Source organism: Myotis davidii, unplaced genomic scaffold (genome assembly GCF_000327345.1).
Source record: "Myotis davidii unplaced genomic scaffold, ASM32734v1 scaffold242, whole genome shotgun sequence".
NCBI classification, from domain to species: Eukaryota; Metazoa; Chordata; class Mammalia; order Chiroptera; family Vespertilionidae; genus Myotis; species Myotis davidii.
Window position 1 is genome coordinate 1,788,522 of NW_006295821.1, and position 24,253 is coordinate 1,812,774.

At 42.9% G+C, this 24,253-nt stretch overlaps 1 protein-coding gene across 1 annotated transcript in view; it reads right to left on the minus strand.

The window, feature by feature from the left end:
• Positions 1–1,140: 1,140 nt before the first annotated feature.
• CARKD (carbohydrate kinase domain containing) overlaps positions 1,141–24,253 on the minus strand; it is a 25,017-nt gene continuing 1,904 nt past the window's right edge. The window contains exons 2-10 of the mRNA XM_006770693.2: positions 21,355–21,508; positions 17,747–17,792; positions 17,029–17,117; positions 13,327–13,435; positions 5,799–5,849; positions 5,610–5,714; positions 4,718–4,838; positions 3,289–3,409; positions 1,141–2,228 (exon numbers count right to left, since the gene is read on the minus strand). Of these exons, the coding sequence (XP_006770756.1) occupies positions 2,078–2,228; positions 3,289–3,409; positions 4,718–4,838; positions 5,610–5,714; positions 5,799–5,849; positions 13,327–13,435; positions 17,029–17,117; positions 17,747–17,792; positions 21,355–21,508 (947 nt within the window). The 3' untranslated portion in view covers positions 1,141–2,077. The remainder of the gene's footprint in view (positions 2,229–3,288; positions 3,410–4,717; positions 4,839–5,609; positions 5,715–5,798; positions 5,850–13,326; positions 13,436–17,028; positions 17,118–17,746; positions 17,793–21,354; positions 21,509–24,253) is intronic.

Genomic DNA, 24,253 nt, shown 5'->3' on the forward strand with positions numbered 1-24,253 from the left:
TTACTGGCCTGATCTCAGTCCCCTCACCTTTCTGCACAGGTGGGGAGCTATAGCTGTTTGGTTACCCATAGGAAAGAGGGTGATCCTCTTGCCAATTCCCCCAACTTTCAGGTCCTGGGTGGGTGCAGCCTCAGGCAGCAGGTAAGCACATGCTAGGCAGAGCTGTGCATAGCTTGTCATTGACATTCATGACCCTTGAAGGCATTTCTCTTCTATAGATAAGGAAACCTGTTTGGAAGCTGACACGCTAAAAGTGACTCAAGTAGTGCATAGTGCATGACAGAGTGCAGGCCCAGGTGGCAGGCAGGCCCTTTACAGAGAGACATCCAAACAGGTCGAATCAGTACTGGGGAAGCAGACTGTTCCCTGTTGGCCGGGTGCCTAACTTGCCCACCAGCAGTTCGGTGCTGCTTTCCTGGTCTCAGGGAAGCTGCCGGTAAGTGTCCTTAGCTGGGCTTGTGAGGATGCTCGGGTTTACGGAAGAACAAGGAAGCAATTACTAAGTTTATTTAAAAGTATCAGTCCCTGGCTACTTGGGTACATCCTATCTCCCTTTTAAGCAGATATTTTGTACTTAGAGCAAAAACTTAAGTAACAAATACACAGGAATAGTTCCTATGACTGCTAAATTTCATTTATATGTAAAGAAATGGTGACATTTCAGGCTTATGCTTCAAATTACTTACTTTAGTAATACTGGTAAAGCACTGGTGAAAAACACATTAGATAGATAAGCTTATATATGTTTATGTCCCTAATACCTAACAATGTCCTCAACTTAGGAAGCTGAAAGATGGGTTTTGGCTACTTAAGGAAAAAATAAGTAAAACTCTACATTGAAATAAACCAAGTCTCCCTTTTAATAATTAAAAGTTCATGGCTGGTTTAAAGAAAGTAAGATCTGTTTGGGGTGACATATCTGAACCACAGAGCTTCACCCATGTGTAATCATCAGGGCAGATAGACTTTTGAAGGAACCAGCATCACTAAACAGTAAGAGAACACTCAAATGCATGTGTTAGGAACCAAAACCCCCACGGAGAAATGGCGACAGAAACAAGTCTCTGAGGCCACTAAGAGAACAACCCACACAACCAAACAAAAGTGAACCAGAGCCTAACAAGACAACAAAACATCTCATTTACAACGATTTCAGATATATCAACTTCTTTAATGGAATCTAAATCTTCCTGAGGACATACCCACCCATTTCCCCCATTTTCAACCCAGAAAGCCCACTGTTATGCTCTGTTCAGTCCCCCCAGAGCCCCATCATCCTGAAGCCATCCTCCCAAGAGAACACACCAGTGGCCACATCAGGAACATGGCACCCCACCCACTCATGCACAGTCTGCTGGGCCTCGCCAGCCACCACACATACTTGTATGCACAGGCATGAAAAAGTGCAAGTGTAAGATACAAGGTATTCCAGAGCTCCCACCAGGGCATTCAAGTATCAGTGTCCCATTAAATTTCCTTCTTGGATTTTCCCATGGTGCCTCCAAAAAAAATTTCCAAGGTCAAACTGATTACTGATTATTCTGAATACTTTAACCAATTAACCCAAACAGCCAGTACTTAGTATTTCTGCCCAGACCTTTTCAACATAATCACAGTTTGAAAAATAAAAATTAGCTAAAGTAAATGCCACATCCTTTGGTGGATCTCAATTTTAAAAAAGCAAATCTCATTATTCTCAAAGCTATTTGGAAACGAATGGCTGGATCCCTTTGAGAGAACTATCTAATAAGGGGAACTTCTTGCACAAATGCCTATAAATTCAGTTGAATTGGTTAAAGACTTTCTCATTTTCAAATGATTCTCCATGTTTTTGTTATTGCTGGGAGTACTTTGTTTAGTGTCATAATGTCTCAAATTGCATATTAATTTAGCCAAAAATTACTCATCCCCAGTTCTTACATTCTCTACATCCACCCATGTAGCCTAGACTCCAAGCCTCCTAAGCAGCCTGTGCTGCCCGGTACCCAGAAGATTCAGACATACTGGACGTGGCCTTTCCCATTACAAATGCTATTTCTCCCACCATGGTGCTCACTTTCTTCTCGTTTGCATCGGCTCAGGTTTCAAAGAGTCTGCTGAATGCAGGTCTGATTTCTGCGATCATGTCCGAGGTAGTGGTGGAGCGGCCATACTTCTGGAAGGCTTGGTGGTTGCACTGCCTTGTGAGGGAGCACGCACCAAAGGCAGCCACGAGGAGGGGGCTGAAACTGCAAGGCAGACACATTAGCAAGGCGCTGTGGGAGGTGGAAGTCCTCCCTCCACTTAGGGAGGACTTGGGGGACCTGAAGCCATTAGGGACCTGAAGCCACCCACCAAGGCACTGATTTCCTTCCTGTTTCCACTCTGAGACCCCAAATTGGCAATTTCTCGTCTGATATGCCACTGAGGCGTAAGGCAGCTATATTACAGTTAAAATAACCATTAATCCTCTGATACTGATATTCCCTGACAAAAGCCATATCAAAAATACCTATCCAACTGGAGGAAGGTTAGGACAAAGCATTTTCCCTGGTGAAAACCAGACCAGGACTTGCTGATTAGCGTTTAGAAGTAGGGAATATTCCAAACCTGAGAATGCAGGTTCTTCCTAACATTGTTAGACTTCCGCTGTCACTCCTTCCCATGTGCACACATGGACTGCTCCCTGCCTGCCAGGTGTGCTGCAACCTCACAGGCCCGACACTGCTTTTCCAGGTGTCAGGCAGGGCCCTCCAGACCCAGGACGTCCCATCCTGGCATGTGTGGCCATCTATCATCATGAAGGGTGCAGAGAAGAGAAACTGAGGCTCACAGAGGGGTAGGAACTGCCAGAGTTTACTCATAAGCTAAGAGCAGAAGTGGATCAAAGCACAGATCCTAGAATTCTGCTGCCTCTTAAAGAAAAGTCGTCTCTCAAGACAGCATCAAGGTAAGCTCTACCTTCACCTGCATATTTTTTATTTTGTTTTATAGTAGGTATGCAACGAACCTTCTAGAACAGTGTCCTCAAACTTGGCTGCACATCAGAATTATCAGGATAGCTTCAAAGGCTAGGGATGCCCCAGACCCCTTTGGTATTGAATGACGGAAAGGGGCCCAGATTTAAGTAAAAACTCCCCAGGTGAAAATTTGGGGATCAACCCCTGCCTTGAAGTATCTTCCACGTAACAGTAACACCAGCATTTCATTTGGAACATTCCAGGTAGCTATTTATGAAACGTATGAGCTACTAAAATAGCTTACATAGTTCAAAAATTTCAAAGTGGGAGAGATGAAGACGTGGCATACCCATTTGTTTTCTCAGGTCCGGCGTGGAGTGCCCACTGCACTAGAACACCCAGGAATCCCGACAGGAGGTCACCTTGCCCACCACATCTGCGGTTACTGCCCTGTAGGTTGCACTCGAGAACTGCAGAGCAAAAGTGAGATGGGTGTTAGAGTGAGTGGCTTGTCTCTGCTCACGGTGTGTTCCAGGTCATCTACCCTAACCCTAACCCTGATTGCTCTTAACAAGAAAGCCTGTATTTTACAGGAGAGGAAACTGAGGCAGGCAGGGGTCTGGCTGCCCCACAACCACCTGTTTAGTATCGTGGTGAGTGGACACATGACTCAACCACTGAGGGATCTGCTGATAGAGATAAGAGAAGAACATGCACAGCACGTGTGGGCCCTCAGTCCTGCAGGACACCTCACACTCCAGAGAATCCACCTTCAATAGCATGCACACAAAGCTGGCGCCTCCTGAATGGGCTAATCCTCATGACTTCATTTCTGTTATGTAATGAGAAATTTCTATTTCTTTGGAAAGTATCTTGGAAACAGGTTATTATATGTTCTGAATGTGTGAGAGCACCATCCAGCAATAAAAGAACACAAAGGTTTCAGGATCCCTCAGAGAACACTCACTCTGTCTCCTGCCCAGCATGCAAGAGAGACAAAGTGAGACATAGGTGACAAAGGATGCCTTCTGTTCTCTGCTGGCCCTGATTTTTGTGATCTAGTCAGCAACTCTATACCTAGGCGACTGTTCTTTGTATTAAATTCTCTCTGTTAAAATAACTGGTGAATTTTTTGCCTGCGGATCAGATTTTTATGTTTTCAGGGAGCTAGAGATGTTATACAGTCTCTGGTTATGAACACAGTTGTGTAGATATGAGCAAGTGTGACAGCCCATCTTGCTCTCACTAAACGGTCCACACACTCCTATGGAAAGAATGTGACTGGAAGATTTGTCACATTCATCACCTGGAGATTTCCACTAGTGTCAGCTCCTGGGGTTTCTTCACTTTCCTGTCATTTTTGTAAAATAGGACAAATGCAGTAAAATATTCAAGTAACATCATGTATGTTGCAGGCAAGACAGGTGGCAGGGTGTGAACTCTGGAGCACCACCTGCTGTTACAGCCACCTTCCCACTGGGCTACTGCTTATCAATCGTTAACAGAACTTTAGCCACTGCACCTGGTATCAACTAGGATCAACACTGATCCTGGTATTACTTTCCTTTGCAAAATAGTGAAAAATGAAAATGGACTTTGAAGAAGTTGTGGTTAACAAGCTCATCAGGAAGTCCCTCTGTTTGTGGAACATGTGATGCATATGATGTGTGAGCACGTAAGATAGGAGGGACCACATGTGATGTGTGAACATGTGTGAACGAGGTTTTCCTAGGGCTGTACCCACATGGCCACACTTGGTGAAGCGCAAGGCCACTCACCCTGTTCGCCATCGGAGATCACGTCCTGCTCCCCTTTCTGGACCACAGTCACATTCCCCAGGGCCTGGCTGAGTCTCAGCACAGCTCCACGGCGATCACTGCTATCCACGGGGTCTCTCAGCTACAATGCAGGACACCACAGGCAGAGCTGTCATCAGACACTTGACAGGAGCCCACAAATGTGGATACAGTGAACATCATCCTGATCCTCAGACTCTCACATCTAAGGGAATCCCCCGGCACAAGACGGCCCTCCATACAAAGACACACGTTCCATCCACCAGCTGGAGAGGCCTCGGGGGATGCCAGCACAGAGGCTCGAGATAGAAATACTGCTCTGGTGGCTGTCCCCTATCTTGTCAGATCAAAGGTAAAGAACACTGCTCCTGGCTGGGGTTTTAAAGGTCTGCAGAAGGGATTCAACTTCGGATGATAATGCACTAATATTTATGGAGCACTTGATATGTAAGGACTCGTGAATTTAATGTATTATTTCATTTCATCCTCACATACAGTATGAGGCAGATGCTCTCATTATCCACATTCCACAGGTGAGGTAATACAGGATAGGGATGGAGTTCTCTGCCCAGAGTACAAAGCAGGAGGGGCGACTGACTGCCCAGAGCACACCACCCTGCCTTTCATCTAATCAGAGATGCACTGATTGCAAGATGTCCCATCATTACACCCACCACCAGGAAAAAACCACAACACTGTTAGCACATGAGAAATGCACTGTAGAATATGCACACATCCACCCCACATCTGCAAGTCTGTCCCTGCAGACCCACCTGAGGGGCCCAATGGGTGCAGAACCACAGAGCGTGTCCCTTGCCCCTCCTCAGGATGAGGAGGGCTTGCACTCTGTCTTTCCAGTGGTCAACAAACTCACCACAGCTTCAGACAGCCTGATGAACTCCACGTGGTTGGGAGTGAGAACGGCCTTCTGGTAGCCTTGGATGAGGGTTGGCTGCTGAGCTATCAGCCACAGTCCGTCCTGCACAGAACAAGGACTCCCATTTACTGCATGGCCTTGGGCACCCGGCTATGAGGAGGGGACAGGAGAGGAGGCCACACTCACTGCATCAATGACGACAGGGATGGCTCTGGCCTTGGATGCTTCTAAAATGCCCTGCGAGAAAAGAGAGCTATGCTGAGCAACAAGGCCATTATCTCTCTGAGGAATTAAGAGAAAACCAAGCAGTTCCTTGATGAATTTCAACATTAACTTATCAACAAATAGAAAGGAAATAATAAGGTAATTGCCTAAATGAACAGAAAAGACTCAAATGAACTGATAGAGCATAGGCAACTCTCAAAACATAAGCCCATGGGCAACATTATACACAGTGCTGGGTCCCAGGCTGGCCCATGAAGGCCAACTCCAAGCTGGTGTCTCCAAATTTCTAACAGGTATTAATCCTCAGGATTCAGAAATGAGAAATCTGAAGTTTTGGGAATTCCCCAAATTACCAGCTTTTCATATTCATGTACTTTATGTATTTTTCACATAGCTTTTATATATTTTTCACGTCATGTGTTTTACAATAATGAGTCATCATAATAAAAAAGAAAATAATTTCTCTCTGAAAAGGTTATACTCAAAGCTCCAGAGGTTTTTTGCTAAAAAAAAAAAACAAACATTTAAAAAATATATAGAGTGTGGCAAAAGCAGATTTACAGTTGTGAGTACACAGAGCAGTTTATTCTTGTATTAGTATTAACTAGACGCCCGGTGCATGAAATTCGTGCGGGGGGGGGGGACCTGGGACCCAAGATTCCCTCCTCTGACCAGTTGTAGGCACCCAGGACCCAGGCCGGCCACAGCTACAGGGGACTGTGGGCAGGCGGCTTCGCCCAGGAGGCAGCCACAGGCATCTGGGACCTCGGGGTGGGTGGCTTGTCCCTCTCCCAGGCTGCAGGCACAGGTGCAGCCACTGGCACCCGGGACTGTGGGGTAGGCAGCTTGTCCCTCTCCTGGGCCACATCCCTCTCTCCCCAGTGTTGAGTGTCTGAGCCGTTATGGCGTGATGGTGTGAAGGCGTGATCACCATTTGCATGTTAGTTCTTTATTATATAGGATTGTATTATCTTCTGTATGAACAACTGTAAACCTACATTTGCTCCACGCTGTGTATATGATCAGCATATGGTTGCTTATTATTATTAACCAGTAGAGGATTACCTATTGCATTAGCATGTAAAAATCTCTACCTTATACACCCGATAGAAAATATGAGAGAATAAAACAAAATATATGGTAAGCAGAAATAACTTAAAACATTGAAAGATAAATCCATATATGTTTAATTAAAAGTGATAGTCCTGAAAATGAAATGTGAAAGCCCACAAAGCATGAGATGCCCTGCCCAACAGTCTCATTAGACTTTGCTAACACTGGTTAGAGTTGGGAGTGTTTTCAAAAGCCCCTTCAAAGAGGTATCAGGGTATGGGAGCCTCATAGAAGCCTATTTCCTTCTTTAACAATGAAAATACTCTGCTTGCCTTTAGTTTGGCTTGACTGTTAAAACCGATTTGGCTTTTGCTGATTCAGATTTCTGAATCTCTGGTGTCATGTTTGAATCTCTGTTCAGTGTTTGGCCACAACACTAAAATGTTCACCTCTTTGTATTTTTCCTATTAAAGTTCTCAAAAAACAAAAACAAAAACAAAATCCAAAAGCCACAGTAGACTAAAGTGAATACTCAAACATTGGGAAATGTACAGGGAAAATGTAACATCATGAGCCACTCAGGTCTCCTGGCACAGTTTAAGAGCACCACACAGAATCAGGCATTAGTCGCCCATCACTCAGATTTGTATGAAGGCACTGTGCATTTAAACCTGTCAGCATTTACTGCATTTGCAACCATGGCTGATGATAGCATCAGTCACAGCCACAAGTACACACTTATAACAAGGCCACAGTTCCAAGTGAGACTGGCTGATGACATTACTATCACTCTCCAAAACCGCAGCTTCACCCACCATCTAGTTAATAATCTAAAAGAAGAATGACACAGGAATGAACAAGCCACACCCAGATCGAAAAAGACTGGAGGAAGGTTGAGAAGCAGTGCGACATCTCCAATAGGACACAGTTAAAATAAAACAAGGAGCACCCTGGCCGGTGTTTCTGTGATTAGAGTGCACCAAGGGATCACAGGTTCGATTCCTGGTAAAGGGCACATACCTGGGTTGCAGGTTTAATCCTGGCTCTGGAGGCGGAGGCGGAGGGGTGAGGGGTGAGGGAGGCAACCAATCGATTTCTCTCTCACATCGATGTCTGTCTCTCTCTCCCTCTCCCCTCCCCCCTCTCCCTTCCACTCTCTCTAAAAAGCAATGGAAAAAAATATCCTTGGGTGAGGACTAATAACAACAAAAAATAATAAAGCAGTCAAGAAAATTCAAAGGTCTCAACCTCAACCACCTTTAAACAACAACAAAAAAACAACAACAAGCATTCTCATGTAAAAGACCAGGTGGAAGTGGGAAAGAATGACGACAGCACCCCAGAGCAGAGTCCTGGCAAGGACAGCCTGTTGGTGGAACAGAAGATTGCTAACAGCACTTTATTCAGCAACAGAATTTGCAGAATTTACCCTAAAGAAAATACCTAACAGAAATAGGCAAGTGTGTGTATGTGTGTGTATGTACACACACACACACATACACACACACACACTGAGTGGCCAGATTATTATGACCACCTGACGTTTCTGGCAAATGATAATTTCACGCTGAAGTTGCTAGAGGGCCAGACCATTATAAATAGGGAAGCAGGTTTACCACGACAGAAGTGATTTTTTTCTGAAGATATGGGTAAACAACGCAATTTAACAGCCTTTGAACATGGGATATATTTGAATGGGAGTGGCCAGATTATTATGACCACCCCATCGGTACTCCGTTGGGCACTTTTTGCCTTCAATACTGCGGCGATTCTTCTTGGCATTGACTCCACGAGATGTTGAAAGGTGATGCGAGGAATCTGACACCGTGCCTGATGAATAGCGCTGTCCAGTTCTGTGAGATTTGATGGTTGTGGAACCAGCTGCCTGATGACTCTTTTAACTTCATCCCACAAATGCTCAATTGGATTGAGATCTGATGATTGAGATTGGATTGATCTCAAGCAAGGTAAAGTCTCTCTCATGTTCTTGAAACCACTCCTGCAGAATACGAGCACCGTGGCATGGCGCACTGTCTTGTTGGAAGAAGCCATTTCCATTGGGACACGCCATCAACATGATCGGATGAACTTGATCAGCAACTAGTTTCCATATCCCATAAGATGCAGTGTATGGCTAATTTGCCTACAAACGTCAGGTGGTCATAATAATCTGGCTACTCAGTGTGTGTGTATATATATCCCACGTTCAAAGGCTGTTAAATCACGTTGTTTACCCATATCTTCAGAAAAAAAATCACTTCTACTGTCGTGGTAAACAACCTGCTTCCCTATTTATAATGGTCTGGCTCTCTGGCAACTTCAGCGCGAAATTATAGCAAATTTGCCTACAAACGTCAGGTGGTCATAATAATCTGGCCACTGTGTGTGTGTGTGTGTGTGTGTGTGTGTGTGTGTGTGTATTCAAGACATTATGAATAGGAAAAGCTGTAAACAGCCTAAATGGACTAGCTAAATACATATTGTATATTATGATGTAGCTACTAAATTATTTAAAATAAAAAATATTATGATTAACATAATATATGGTATGACATAATAAATATAAAAAACATAACATAAATATAAAATACATAATATAAAAAATAACTCACATGGAAATGCACAGGACCCAGAATAGCCAAAACAGGCTTAAAAAGAAAAACGTTTGAGTGCTCCATACTTTGCCACTTCAAAACTCATAGCATAGCTGTAGTAATGAAGAGTGTGGTGCTGGCCCCAGTGCAGCCATATAGGCTGATGAAACAGAAACAAGAGCCCAGAAATAAACCCTTACATTTATGTCAACTGATTTTCAACAAGGATGCCCAGATAAGTCACTGGAGGAAAGAGGAGCCTTTTCAACAAATGGTGCTGCAACAATTAAATATCCCCTTGCAAAAGAAAAAAAGCTGGTCCCCTTCCTTAGACCATAAACAAAAATTAACCCTTTGCGGTCGTATTAAATTTGGACATGGGTGTTGTACTGGTTGGAATTAATTTCCATTGAAAGAGCAGTGATACATAACATGCAAGATTATGAAGGATAAACAAGATTTATTAATTCTTTTTTGGAACTACGTCACTACTAGTAGAATCACTACAAACGTTATCACTTTCTACATCAGAGTCAGTATTCAAGGTGACAACATAAAACTTCATCGTTACTTTCAGATTCGCAGTACACTTCTTTCGGTAACTTTCTTTTTGCCATTTTGGAGTATTATTTTGAAATATCTTAACAAGTGAGAATGCCTAATTACAGTTAAACGTAATTTGTAAAGCTTTATTTGAAATTCTGCGAAGTATCTCCGAAGCTTGTCGATTTCTTCACTCTCAAAAGGCGACTGACTCGCCACGGTGTTTTGCATGGCGAGCGTGGAACAACCGCGTTTGTTTATATTAGACATACGACCGGAACGGTAAAAAAGCTTTGGTGGCTGAGAGTAGACAAACGACCGCAAAGGGTTAATCAGAATGGACCACAGACCTAACTATAAGAGCTAAAGCAATAAAGCTCTATAAGAAATATGAAAGTAAATCTTGGGTCAGGTAAAAAAACTTCTTAGGTAAGACACCAAAAGCATAAGTAACAAAAGAAAAGACAGATAAAGTGGACTTTATCAAAATTAAAAATTTGTGCTGCAAACAATGCCATCAAGGAAATGAAAACACAACCCACAGAATGAGAGAAAATATCTATAAATTCCATCGCTGATAGGACCTGCAGGAACCCTCATTTGCCTCTTTGCAAAGACAATCACCCAGCAAAGAGGCACTGCCAGACCTCCTGTGACCTGTGCAGAGCACACTGACTCAGGACACCAAGTGCATCTCAGAGGTTTACGCAGGGGAATTACCCAGGAGGGTCTCACCGTGGAGAAACCGAAGGCCCTAGCACTTCTCAACCATGATTAACTTCTACTTCTCAGTAAGAGGTTAAGACTTTCAAATATCTGAACGGTGCAGCCTGACAAACTTGCACATCCCATGCTAATCCAGGTGGCTTAAGGCCAGGAGAATCCTAAATTAAATCCTCTACTTTGCACAATGTGTCATCTAGAGCTACTTTTAAATTTTATTTGACAGCCTCTCAGATTATTTACCCTGAATGTACAACTGCTGGCTCGTGCATCTCTCTCTAGGCAAGCTCTTTGTGACAGGAGGGAGTAGCTGCCCATCCCTCCCCCAGGCGTCTATTATCACAGCTTCTCATTTCAGAGCCCAGTGAAGCACAGGGCATTCTGTTCAGAACTACTCAATAGCCTAGCACCCCACAGACTTCCAGTTCTAGGCAGCTGGATCCTTTTCTTTGTTTGGAGCATTTTCATTAAATGAACAACTTTTAAATGCAAAGTAGTACAAGACATAGAAGAGAAATATAAGCAGGCACCCCAAATCCCATTCTCAGGCATAACTCAGGATACGTAGGTTTTTTTCCAGCTTTACTTAAGTGTAGTTGACAAAAATTTGTATAAATTCAAGGTGTACACCTGATGTTTTGATACATTATGACATAATCACCACAATCAAGCTAATTAAGCTAACATTTAAGATCTCCCTGTCTCTTGGCAAATTTCAATATACAATATAGCACTGTTGACTCTAGTCACCACATTCTACATCAGAACTTACTCATCTTGCCTAACTGAAAATTTGGACACCCTGACCAACACCTCTCAGTCCCTGGCTGTCACCCTTCTACTCTCTGCCTCTATGAGTTCAACTATTTTGATGCCACATAGCAATGAGATCATGCAGTATGTCTTTCTGCAGCTGGCTTATTTCACTCTGCATAATGTACTCTAGAGGATACACACATTTTAATCAACCCCTTTGAAAGAGGCAATAATAAATGTATCTACTTTAAATTTTAAAGTCAAAAACAAATTTATTGCTCAAATCCAGTCACCTGTCACTTGTCATAGCTCCATTTCGTCTAAGTGATTTTCTCAGATTTGAGGAAAGTACAATTTCAAACTCCAACTTTTACCTCAAAGGCTGGAACTGGAAGATCTGTCATGGAAGATATCAGGTTCTCACTAAATTCTAGCAAAGCAAACACACGTCCTTTTAAAAACGTTTACTAATCAGACTGCTAAGAGTGTACAACCAACACACAGCTACCTACACCTTCCTTTAACTCTGTTGTTGAATTTAATTCAATAGGCAAAAGCTGAGCTGAAAAGAGCCCTCTCAGTTAATGACGATGAGGATGCTAAATCATGTTTCGTATGACTTCAAATCCTTTAATGGGCACAAGGACAAGCACCATCTGAGGGCACCAGGCACATTCTCTGATTTGGAGCTCACTCCCAACCTCCTGAGGCTACAGTATCACCTCACATAGGGTGCACTGCACGGCCTTCTCTGGGGCTGGTGCTGGGCAGTCCCCAACATGTGTCCACCCGAGAACAAAGCCCTGGAAGTGTCAAAGGCTGCCGAGCAGTGAGAACACACAGAACATGGGACTGGCATGCTCGTTACCCATTCCCCGGTTCTGGCTGGTATATATTTTAACTTTTTTTTTTTTAATATATATTTTATTGATTTTTTACAGAGAAGAAGGGAGAGGGATCAAGAGTTAGAAACACTGATGAGACAGAAACATCAATCAGCTGCCTCCTGCACACCCCCTTACTGGGGATGTGCCCGCAAGCAAGGTACATGCCCTTGACCGGAATCGAACCTGGGACTGTTTAGTCTGCAGGCCGATGCTCTATTCACTGAGCCAAACCGGTTAGGGCTATTTTAACTTTTTTAGGACAAAAAAATTTCATCTTTTTAGAATAAGGCAGTCACAAAGTAAAATTTTCTGTAATAAAGAACAGCATAAATGAAAAAGTAAATGAACATATATGTGTGTGTGTGTAACTAGGGTCTTGTGCCCACTCTGCAACACCAAGCGCCTGAAGCACTTCATAAAATGTGGCTCTCAGTAACTCCTGGGGCACATCACCCCTTGAGAGGGAAAGCACAGGCCTAGGAGGCTGACTGGTCAAGCTGCCAGGGTCCCCAGCCGGACAGGAATCATGCTGGAAGATGAACTCGAGCCTGACCCCAAACCCTGCCCACTGCTAACAAGGCTCAGTCTGGATGCTGGGATTTCCCAACACCTCAAGTGTAAACCACATAAACACCCATGAAGCAAAACATCTGAACGATTCCACAGTGATTTCCACCTGCTACAGTATGAAAAAGCCAGTGCCCCAAGAATAAAAAAATTTCCTTCAGTCTGGTTTTTATTTTTAAGTTCATTACCATCTTTATGCCTAGTTCCTCCTCTATCTTTCAAACCAAATTTTATCCTTCTTAATCTATGACAAGGCACACAGACCACTAAACAACAGAAATTGAAGAAAAATGTTACTGTCCTGACTTCCTGGGCTCTCAGCATCCACGCTATCAGCGGAAGTTTGTTTCGTAATTCTATACTTACCTTGACGTTTTCAAGAAGAGCATCTTCTCTGCCTAAGCCAGGTCCTACAACCAGAGCATGCAGTCGGGGCAACCACTTTTCCACTTCATGAACGGCATCGGGACTGTCACTAAATAAGGAAAAGGCAGAACGGTTTACTTAAGATTTCATCTATGTGTTTAGTATGAAACTACAGATTTTTCCAGATTTTCCCAGTCCCCACCCCAACGTCCTTCTCCTGTTCTAGGACCCCACCCTGCCCTTAGCCAGCAAATCTCCTAGTCGTCTCCATAGAAACTGGTTCATCTTTTAACACCCCAACATAGATGTCTAGCTTTCAGTATTTAAATGCCCTCCAGGGAAAATAAGTGAATAAGTCAGACAGAGAAAGACAAATATATTTATATGTAAGATTTAAAATTTAAAAAAACAAGCTCATAAATACAGAGAACAGATTTGTGGTTACCAGAAGAGGGGAAAGTGGAGGGTGAGGATGGGCGCAATGGGTATAGGAAATATAAATTTATTTAAAAAAACAAAAAAAGGAATGGAGTATGGATATATGCTACGATGAAACTCAAAAACATGCTAAGTGAAAAAAGGCAGACACAAAAGACCACATATTGCATGATTCCTTTCATATGAAATGTTCAGAAAAGGCAAATCTATAGGGACAGAAAGATAAAGTTACCTCAAGCTAGGGGTGGTAATGGGCAGAGGTTTTCTTGTTGGAGTGATGGAAGTGTTCTAAAATTAGATTGTGGTGACAGCAATGCTTCAGTAAATACATCAAAGATCATTATACAACTAAAATGAGTGAATTTTATAGTAAGCTATGGCACAATAAAGCAGTTACACACATTAAAAATAGCTAATTTGTAAGAGCAATAGTGGAGAGAGACACTGGGCCAGACATTAAATATTCAAGGAATGATCCAGCAATTTGACATAGCTGCCATGAGTAGTGGGTAGCAGAGTCTGATGGTGTGAGTTCAAAGGAGCTGAAGGTTTCAGGAATGAGAGCAGGGCAATGGTCTGGGAGGAGCAATGAGGAACAAGGACGAAGCACGTCCCACCTCTAGTCCCAGTGGTACATGAGAGATCAAAGGAAAAGCCATCTCCACTTAAAAGGCTTGAAGAGGAAGCCATACGCTCTGGGAATTAGCAGACAAGGTAAAGGAGGGAGTGGCATTAGCAGGAAATAAGGTGAGAAAGTGCTCACTTATGGGAAATGGCAAAGACCAGGCAGGTTGAACACAGTATCAGTAAGTGAATGACATGAGAGAAGTAGAGGCATTTCACTGTAATGAAACTCAAGCATCAGAGCCTCTCATTTGCTGGGCTCCTTGCAAGGCCCTGGGAGGGTCCTTAGCAATTTATTCAAGTGGTCCATATGGTTTTATAAAATCTGCAAAGGTAAGCAGAGGATGTGGGTCTCATCAAAGCTGAGCCAAAACAGAACTTCCTTCCCATAAGAAACAGAGTCAATAGTACAAGGTATATAGCTATAAACATAACACCTTTTTTCTCCTTGTTTAAAAAAAAAGGCTCATGAAATAAAAATTTAAACACATCAGAATAAGACATTATGGCTAATTTCAAAATTATCTTGGCCAGTCTGTTTCCATCACACAGGAGCACAGGTAACAGTGTAGACTTTACACTTAGAGACTATCCCCTACATCAGGCACTGGGGAAGTCAATCTAAAAGGGTCGTGTGACTGATTCCTTTACATTAAAAGGGCCCTCCTTTAGAACAAGACCTGACAGCTGCACAGAATTTTGTTGTTGGTTTTTTTCACAACACCTTCCTGCTCATCATCTCGTTTCTTAGACTCTTAGAACCCACTGTATAAGGCTTTGCTCCTCATAAGCTGCCCTTGTCGAAGTCATCAATGACCCCTATACTGTGAGATCCAACCACCCATTCTTAGTCCTTATCAGTGACTAGAAGGCCCTTCTAGAATAGTTTGCAAACAGTTCTTCACTCGACTTGAGGACACCCCTCCCTGGCCTCTTGCAGCTCCCCACAGATCTGCTCCCAAACAGGTGTTCCCAAACGGGTCCTCCCTGCCTACATGCACTCTTGTGTGGCTCATTTTTGTCTCTGGGCTTTAAACACCATCCACACATTAACAACTCCCAGATGTACACCTTCCCTGACTGCCCCACTCCTATCCCATGCTTACCAGCCATACCTGTTTGGCTATCTAACAGGCAACTAAAAACTTGTCCAAAACCCCCAACTCCTGACCATCACCCCCGCCCAAACCTGCTCCCCCAGTTTCCCAACTCGGGGAACTCGCTCAGCCCAAACTCTGGGTGGCATTCATGACTGTATTCTTTTCCTTGTATCCCATGTCCCACCCCTCAGCAGATCCTGGTGCTATACTTTTCAAATGTACCCAGAATCTGACCCATTGTCCAGTTTCTACCTCATCACGTAACCATCACCAGGATCCTCACAACAGCTTCCTAGTGGGACTCTTGCTTCCACCCTGGGCTCCAAAGCTTATACTCAATACAGCAGCCAGATACGCCTTTTAAAATGTAAACCGTCCTGTCCCTCCCCTGCTCAAATGCTCCAGCAGCCTCCTTCTCATTTATACAAAAGCCAAAAACCTTACAATGACCTTCTAACCTGTTAAGCTTGGCTCTGAACCTCTGGTCACCAAGTACCCGAGCGCTCCCCAACACAGCTGCAGCTTGAGCTCTTGCAGCAGCTCTTCCTGTGTATGTAAGGGCCTCCCCCCATTCCCCATGTCTGTAGAACTTGCTCCCTCACCATCTTCAAGCCTTTACTTGACTGCCCCTTGCTGCACCCATGACCACCCTATTAAAAACTGCACACATAGCACATGCGCCACATGCAGCCACAGTATCCCCTTCCCTGCTCCCATCTCCCCATGGTGCTTATCACCCTCTGACACACTCTTATCTTGTTTGTCCATCTCCAGAGCTGTGTTGTCCAATACAGTAGATACTAACCACACATGGCTTTTAAATTTAATTAAAATTAAAGTAAAAACTCAGTGCCTAAGTCCTACTGGCCACATTTTAAGTGCTCAGTAGCCATGTGGTCAGCAGCCACAGTGCTGGACAGCACCAAGGGAGAACATGTTCATCACTGAAGGAAGTTCTAGGGCAGGGGTCCTCAAACTTTTTAAACAGGGGACCAGCTCACTGTCCCTCAGACCGTTGGAGGGCCGGACTATAGTTTAAAAAAAACTATGAACCAATTCCTATGCACACAGCGGCGGGCCGCATGTGGCCCGCAGGCCATAGTTTGAGGACCCCTGTTCTAGGGCATGGGAGCAGGTGTTTTTGTCTGCTCGGTGCAATGCTGTCCCTGTAGAACCCAGGACAGGGCCTGCACGAAAGATCTGCTGAATGATGAACAGTTTTGTTACTGCCTGATAGGCCCCTCATTCCTGCCATACATGCACTGTCCACAGGCAGACCCACAGACTCTCATTTCGGACAGGACACAGGGGCCAGCTCTGGGCACATCACCCTTCAGACCTTATCCCATGTTATCCCACATGACTGTCTTCTTCTGACCATAGACAATGGGCTCATTATAGTTTCCTCCTTTCTTCTGAAACAGTCTACCTACCAACTCTCAGTATGAAAGCTATTTAACTGAAACTCTTAGTCTGTAAAGACACCAAATGACCAAGGAGAGTTATTGCAAATAAAGCCCTCACGTGCAGCCCCACTCACAGAACTGGGTGAACAATCAGCTCCGGGCTGTACGACTTGATCACAGGTGCGGCCTCCCGGGTACAGAACACGTGGGATAAATCTGCACCCTGAGAAATGAGCACAAGAGGCTAACTTAATGTGAGAATCACTCAAAAGATACCCAAAGTGGTTTCTACAACAGCCATTCAACGTTTTCATCATCGAAAATTACATAGCACTATCCGTAAACAACAATAACATACCAGCTGTAGCAGTTAAACTACAGGGAGGAGGCTGAGAAGGTATAACCTAAGAAAAGGCCGGAATAAAGGCAGACTTTTACTGCTGCCTAAGGGACAGGTCAACCCAGACCAGCTCAAGCTGCCTCTCTGAGCTTGGGGCTCACGGAAGCAATGCAGTCATGGAGCTGAGCACAATTCACAGTAACTGTGCTGACTGGGTGGTTAGGACTTGGTCAAAAGTCATGAGCAACTGCCAAAGTCCAAATATGTCTTACACTAGGACTGAAAGGCATCCCAAGATTATTCTGGTGAAGTACAATTCTAATAAAACTTTATTTAAAAAAATGAGTTTGAAGTTATTTTATCACTGCACAAGAGGTCAGAGTACATTTAAAGATGTTTCTCTTACCCATAATTACCTGGAGATGTTATGTTGATTTTTATTGGAAAACATTGCTTTAATCATATTTAAATAATCCAACTCTTCCTAATAAAGAAGATATAAGTAAACATACCACTTTGAGAGCTGAGATTGCTGCAAAGTAAGGGGCTCCGGTGTACCTAAAAAGAAGATATTTACAGTCTAAAACTTGAGAGTGAGGCAAGCACACCAGGTTTATCAACAAAAACCATACAGCAGTCAAGCACCTAGCACAGGGCCGAACCCCTAGCAGGTGCTCAGTAAATGTTCAATAAACATGGATCAGAACCAGAGAAGTCAGTCTTTCACCTGAGACCTTTATGCTATGTCAGGACGGACAAATTCCGGCTTCCTGTGACTACGGTCTCCCGGTAATGGCTATGTGCAAACTGATGGTTTTAGGGGTTTATACATATGTCAAACTTATGCAATTGTATATCAACCAGAACTCAATAAAGTTGTTAAAGAATAAATTTCCTAATATAAAATAGTTCAGCAAGGTTGCCAGATTTCTATCAACCAAAAAAAGGATAAAGATAGCATTTTTTTATACTAGGAATAATAGATTAAAAAATATGATAGCATTTACAATATCAGCAAAAACCATAAAGCATCTAGGAATTAACTTTATATAAACAAATAATAACTGTGGGGAAAATTTTAAAATCTATTAAAGAATACATTAGATGTACACTGGCTAAGATGACTTAATATTATAATGATGACACTTCTTTCTAGATTAATATAAACATAGATATAAAAAGTACTTGATTTATCAGAAATGCACAGAGCTGCAAGTAAAAGAAATTGTAACAGCATCTGAACAAAACAAGCTTTGTTAGCAAGGAAGATGGGTAGGAATATTACATTGGGGGGAAAAAACACCCCCAATAATGCTGGGGTCTTTCCCAGCATCTAGAAAGGTTCAGGAATCTGGAGAAGGCGCTGCGTGTAAATTAATAAAGAGACTAGAAATATAACATAAATTTGTAATCCACGGGGGAGCCAGAGGAGATCTAGCTTCAGTAACCATGTTCTCCCTATCTCCGGACCCAGGGCTCTTTTTATTCCCACATCTTGCCCTATAGCAAAGTAGATATACATATCAAAGATTAGTTTGGTATACAGTAGGCATTGTCAGTTTGGGGGAACTGCCTACTGGCTGTTCAGGTGTTTGGCCAGCAGAAGGCAATAACATGTAGATTAAAATGCCCTCAGCTGTCTGGTAGCAGGTAATAATTTATGCGAATCTTTAGGTGTAAGGAAATGCCCTTAGATATTCCAACGGCAGGTAATATGTATTCAGCCCTGCTGAATCCCCAAGTTCCCTCAACCTTTTGATGAAACTTTTTGCATTTATGACATGCTGGAATTAGCTTCCAGCACCCCAAAACTGAAGACTTAGGACAGTGAGTGTTTACTGAAGGCATCTGCCAGGAGAGAGTGCCTGAGGTGATCACAGGCCAGAGCACCCCACACTGGACAGTACCCAAGGAGCAGGACCAGTCTTCGAGATCAACAGTAAGCACAGGCAATGGCCATCTTGATGGAGGGCCACACGGGGCACCCAGGCCAAACAAGAAGAGACTCTCACACCTCCCTCTGGCTTCCATCCTTACTGCTTTGGAATGCTTGTAACTCCACTTTTAAGGTCACTTCAAGCACAGAAAGAAAAACCCTTGAACTTAGCATCAGATGGTGACTGTAACCTTTATGTCAATTCCAAGCAGTGAAAAGTTTTGCTATCCCAGGAAAAACCCACTGGGGAGATGCAGGGTGCACTCTATACCCATGGCAATATCCTGCAGAGCAGGGCCAACGTGCCAGAAACACCAAAGGGCAGGGCATGCCACACACACACACACACACACACACATTCGCTCACACTCGTTCACAACAAAACACGAATGCAAGCCTCAATACCAAAAAAAAATACACTGAACCAACAAAATATAGCTTTTCTACTTGAGAGCAAAGGCTGCCAATACCCATAGGGAGTGAGGGGAACAGGTGCTTGTTTTTTTGTTTTTTAAAATATATTTTTATTGATTTCAGAGAGGAAGAGGGAGGGAGAGAGGGAGAGAGGGGGAGAGGGGGAAAGAGAGAGGGAGGGAGCGAGGGAGGGAGGAGAGAGAGAGAGAGAGAGAGAGAGAGAGAGAGACAATGATGAGAGAGAATCATTGATCACCTGCCTCCTACTGGGAATCAAGCATGCAACCTGGGCATGTGCCCTTGACCAGAATCGAACCTGGGACCCTTCGGTCTGCAGGCCAATGTCTATCCCACTGAGCCAAACTGGCTAGAGAGAACAGGTGCTTGTTGATGGCAGCACACACTAGTGCAATTTTGGGAGAACAATTTTCAATATTTATCGACATTAAAATGTCTATGTACTCTGCTCCAGTAAAAATTCTTCTAGGAATTGTCCCCTTGATTATAACCAGATGGGCATACAAGGAGATATGTAAAGGGATGTCTACAGACAGATTAATTGAGAAAAAGAATAGAGTTAACCAACTGCCTATCAACAGGGACTTGGTTAAATAAATTATGGCCCATCTGTACGATGAATACCATATATTCACCTACCCACTCATAAAGAATCAGGCTGGCCCTAGCCGTTTGGTTCAATGGATAGAGAGCCAGTCCTCAGACTGGTTCCAGACTAGGGCACCAGTCAAGGGCACCGGTCAAGGGCACGTACATGGGTTGCAGGCTCAATCCCCACTCGGGTTGTGGCGTGTGCAGGAGGCAACCAATCAATGTGTCTCTCTCACATCAATGTTTCTCTCTGTCTCCTCCACTCCATTCCACTCTCTCTAAAAATCAATGGAGCCCTAGCTGGTTTGGCTCAGTGGACAGAGTGTAGGCCTGAGGACTGAAAGGTCCAGGTTCGATTCCAGTCAAGGGCACATGCCCAAGTTGCGGGCTCAATCCCCAACAGGGGGCATGCAGAAGATTAAGTAGACTTCTTATGCCTCTACCTTCCTCTCTGAAACCAATAAACAAAAAACAAACAAACAAATAAAAATCAATGGAAAATTTCAGTCATATTGGGTAAGAAAACAAAATCTAGTTATATATTATTTAAAATAAGTATAGCCAACTACCTAAACCATTAAAAATACAGAGCTAGGTAAAGTGCACACAGAATGTCGAATTTAAGTCAAAGGCAGTAGGTATCATTTGCGAGCATGGACAAATTATAAATCTTTACGTGTCAAACAACATAGCAGCAGAATATATAAAACTAGGCGAACAGGCCTTAAAAACAGCTAGGATCTGTCCAATTTAATACATGACTTCCAGGAATATTTTTGAAGTAACAAAGTAAACCAAGCAGGTGCTGAGTGTTTTTATCCTCATTACAAAAGTAATACATGCTTATGGTATAAGTCTGATCAATAGAGAAAAGTATAAGATAAGAAAAAATAGTCCCATCTCCCAACCACAGGCAAAAAATCTTTACACTAAGACACACCAATGAACAGCTCAATCAGGGCCCCTTATTGTTTTCTCCTATTCAACCTTAAAGTTCATCACTGAAAAATACCAAATGTCATAATATCAGACTACATTTGGAAATAATTACTGAGGGGTCAACTAGACAAATGGGCAGTTGACTGGATGGCTGATAGGCAGGTAGACAGACAGATAATAAAGATTAACTGTTTAAATACTAACATTTTCCAAGTCACTTACTCTTGAGAGCCTCCAACTATGCCTATTCTTCCATCTTGCCCTTTGTGCTTCTTGGTAGTTAGAGGAGGTATAATATTTTTCACCAACTGAAAAGTATTTTCCATATCCTTTATTGAATGTGCTTTATGCAGCGAGAATGCTCTTTTTAAAACTGAAAAACAGGAAAATAAAATTCCTTTGAATGGTATATATCTATTGTATATATAAAGAACAGAGAGTTAAACAAAATAGTCCATTAACTAAAATACTTCCCCAACTCAACTCAACAGATTTTTACCCACTAGTTCCAGTATTTTATTTCTGTAAGCAAATGATGTTCAGAAATTACAACACTAACACATGTTGTATATGTCAAGTTTATTTTTTAAATGTATCAGACATTTTGGAAGTCTACTTAATCTCAAAGTTTTTAAAAAATACATTAATTAGTAAACTACACATATTTCATTTCAACCATAGCTTAAGTTTGTTACATCTCTTCTCTCAAACTGGAAAAGCAATCTCCCACTTGTTACCTTCCACTGATAGACTCGTATTATTTCCCTATTTAGTTTCCCAGTCATCTTTCCAACACTGAATTAGATACTAATTAAATAACCTAGAAATGGTATTCTAAATATAGAACAAATCTTACACTGGGTTCATAGGCAATTTGAATTGCCTCTAAATAGCTAATTTTAATTGGCCTTTCTTGAAAACAAGGCACTCAATATTTTTATCCTTCCAATTATTTCAGCAGCTGAGAAAAACTAGACACAGACCACAAGTTCAAGTGAAGATCAGAAGCAGGCTCAGCTCCACGTGGTCAAACAGCTTTACCTTTAACCCTTTGAATGCCAACCAATATCCTCGGAACTATGCTAAAATTTCCAAGGCATTTTTGCTGATTTTACAGCAGTTTAGGAAAAAAAAATTATGAATCACAAGTAAATGAAGTTACATATCCAAAAACTTAAGGAAACCTTTACTACATTGACATATTTAGCAATATCATCATCACTAATAAAAGCAGACTTAGAACTTGACACTGCAGGAGGAGTGCGATCGTGCTCCCCAGCACTCTAGGGGTTAATAACACTCTCAGAGTTTTACTTTTTATTCAACAAAATTATTCAAGTAACTTTCTTCAATGAGTTGATGTAAATGCCTCTTTAGCTGATATATCAGATGTTCAGACCCCAAGATGCAAACAGGACATTAATTACCTTCAACCCAAACACCTTTAAACCAACACAGGATTAAAACTCAAAACAGAATCACTGTAAACTAGGCTCAGGCAAGGATCAGTACAACCAGCTGATCCTCTGCTCCCAATGCCTTTCCTCACGTGCCACATTCTGCTCCGATGAGGTGTCGGTAGTGCTGCTTCCCATCCGACTCAGAGCCTGTTTGGCAGAGACACTGAGCTAGGGGAGTAAGCCCTCTCTCACTCCACCCCCACCACCAAAATTTCCAGCTTTCTGAATATCCATCCACACTCGGAATTCCCAGTCTGCAGCCTTTGCCATGCACAGTTACTGTGAAATGCTCTTTCCTGGCGCTCCCTGACGAGCTGCATGAAAGAATCCAGAGCTGTTATCATCAGATTTAATGACGGCATCTCTGACTGCCGATGAGCAGTTTATGCAGCCAGGAAAATGTTTGCCATGCATGTTTCAAACTTGAACATATGTAGCTTAATAATAAATATGACTGGTTAATACAAGAACACTAGAGAATGCCACTCCCTCCAATTCCCCAGAACAATAAACACAACTGCTTAAAAAAAAAAAAAAAAGGCTAGAAATGTTAAAGATAGAATCTAAACTTACCAGTCACTCAAGGGTTGTTCTGAGTTCCCTATGTTTTGGGTTTATTAGAGACCATCACTTTGTACTAAACACTTAACTCCCACAAAATATCCCTAAGACCACCCCAGCACGTTCTGCCTGCAAAGACTGTGGTACAGCATCCCTCCCTCCTGTGGCTTAACGGGAGGGTCTACATGTTTCCATGTTGGACCCCAACCCTCAATTGCCTCAAACAGAGTCTGGCACAGAATAAGAAATTCAATAAAAGCTTGCAGAATTAAAGGCATCTTGATTTCCTCTCCTCATTAGCAGTAAGTTTATCCTTCTTTTACAAATGAGGAAACTGAGGCCCAGAGAGACCTGGGAGAATGTCAGAGAGCCAGTTTCGGCCCATCCCTGCAGGACAGATCCCCACAGGACAGGCCAAGGGACCCACCTGGTGCACGAATCCGTGCACCGGGCCTCTAGTTGACTGTGAAGATGCCTCTGTTAGTAATGCATAAGCTAGGGCAGAAGACACCATTTTACCAAAATGTTGCCATTTTAAGGCAAAAGAAATAATTTTTCTTTAACCAAATATTCACCCCACCAACCAAAAGTCGAGTCAATTCCTCCTCAAATGCCTTCTGAAACTATTTGGGAGAGGAGAAAGAAATCACTGTTGAGAAGTGTAGTTATTTTCAATTTTTAACTGAAACTGTATGAATGTAAAGTAAAATCCAGTTTGCCAGCATTCTGTCCCACTCACCTGAGATGAGCTCCTGTTAGTGGAAGGGGCAAAGAAAAGGCCAGTTAAATTTTCCCTAAACTTCATAGTGGATCTGTTTCAGCTGGCTTACTGACATTCCCCATTAGGAATTATCCACAGAAATATCTATACAGTGGGGCCTTGACTTACGAGTTTAATTTGTTCCGAGACCGAGCTCGTTAAGGAGCTCGTTAACTCAAATTACTCTATCAACTCAATGCAAAAAATCGGCCGAGAGACAGTGGGTATTTCAAAAAACTCATTAGTCGGGACACTCGTAAGTCAAAGCCCCACTGTATATATAAAAGCCTAAGCGACCGTCCGACCGGTAGCTATGACACGCACTGACCACCAGGGGGCA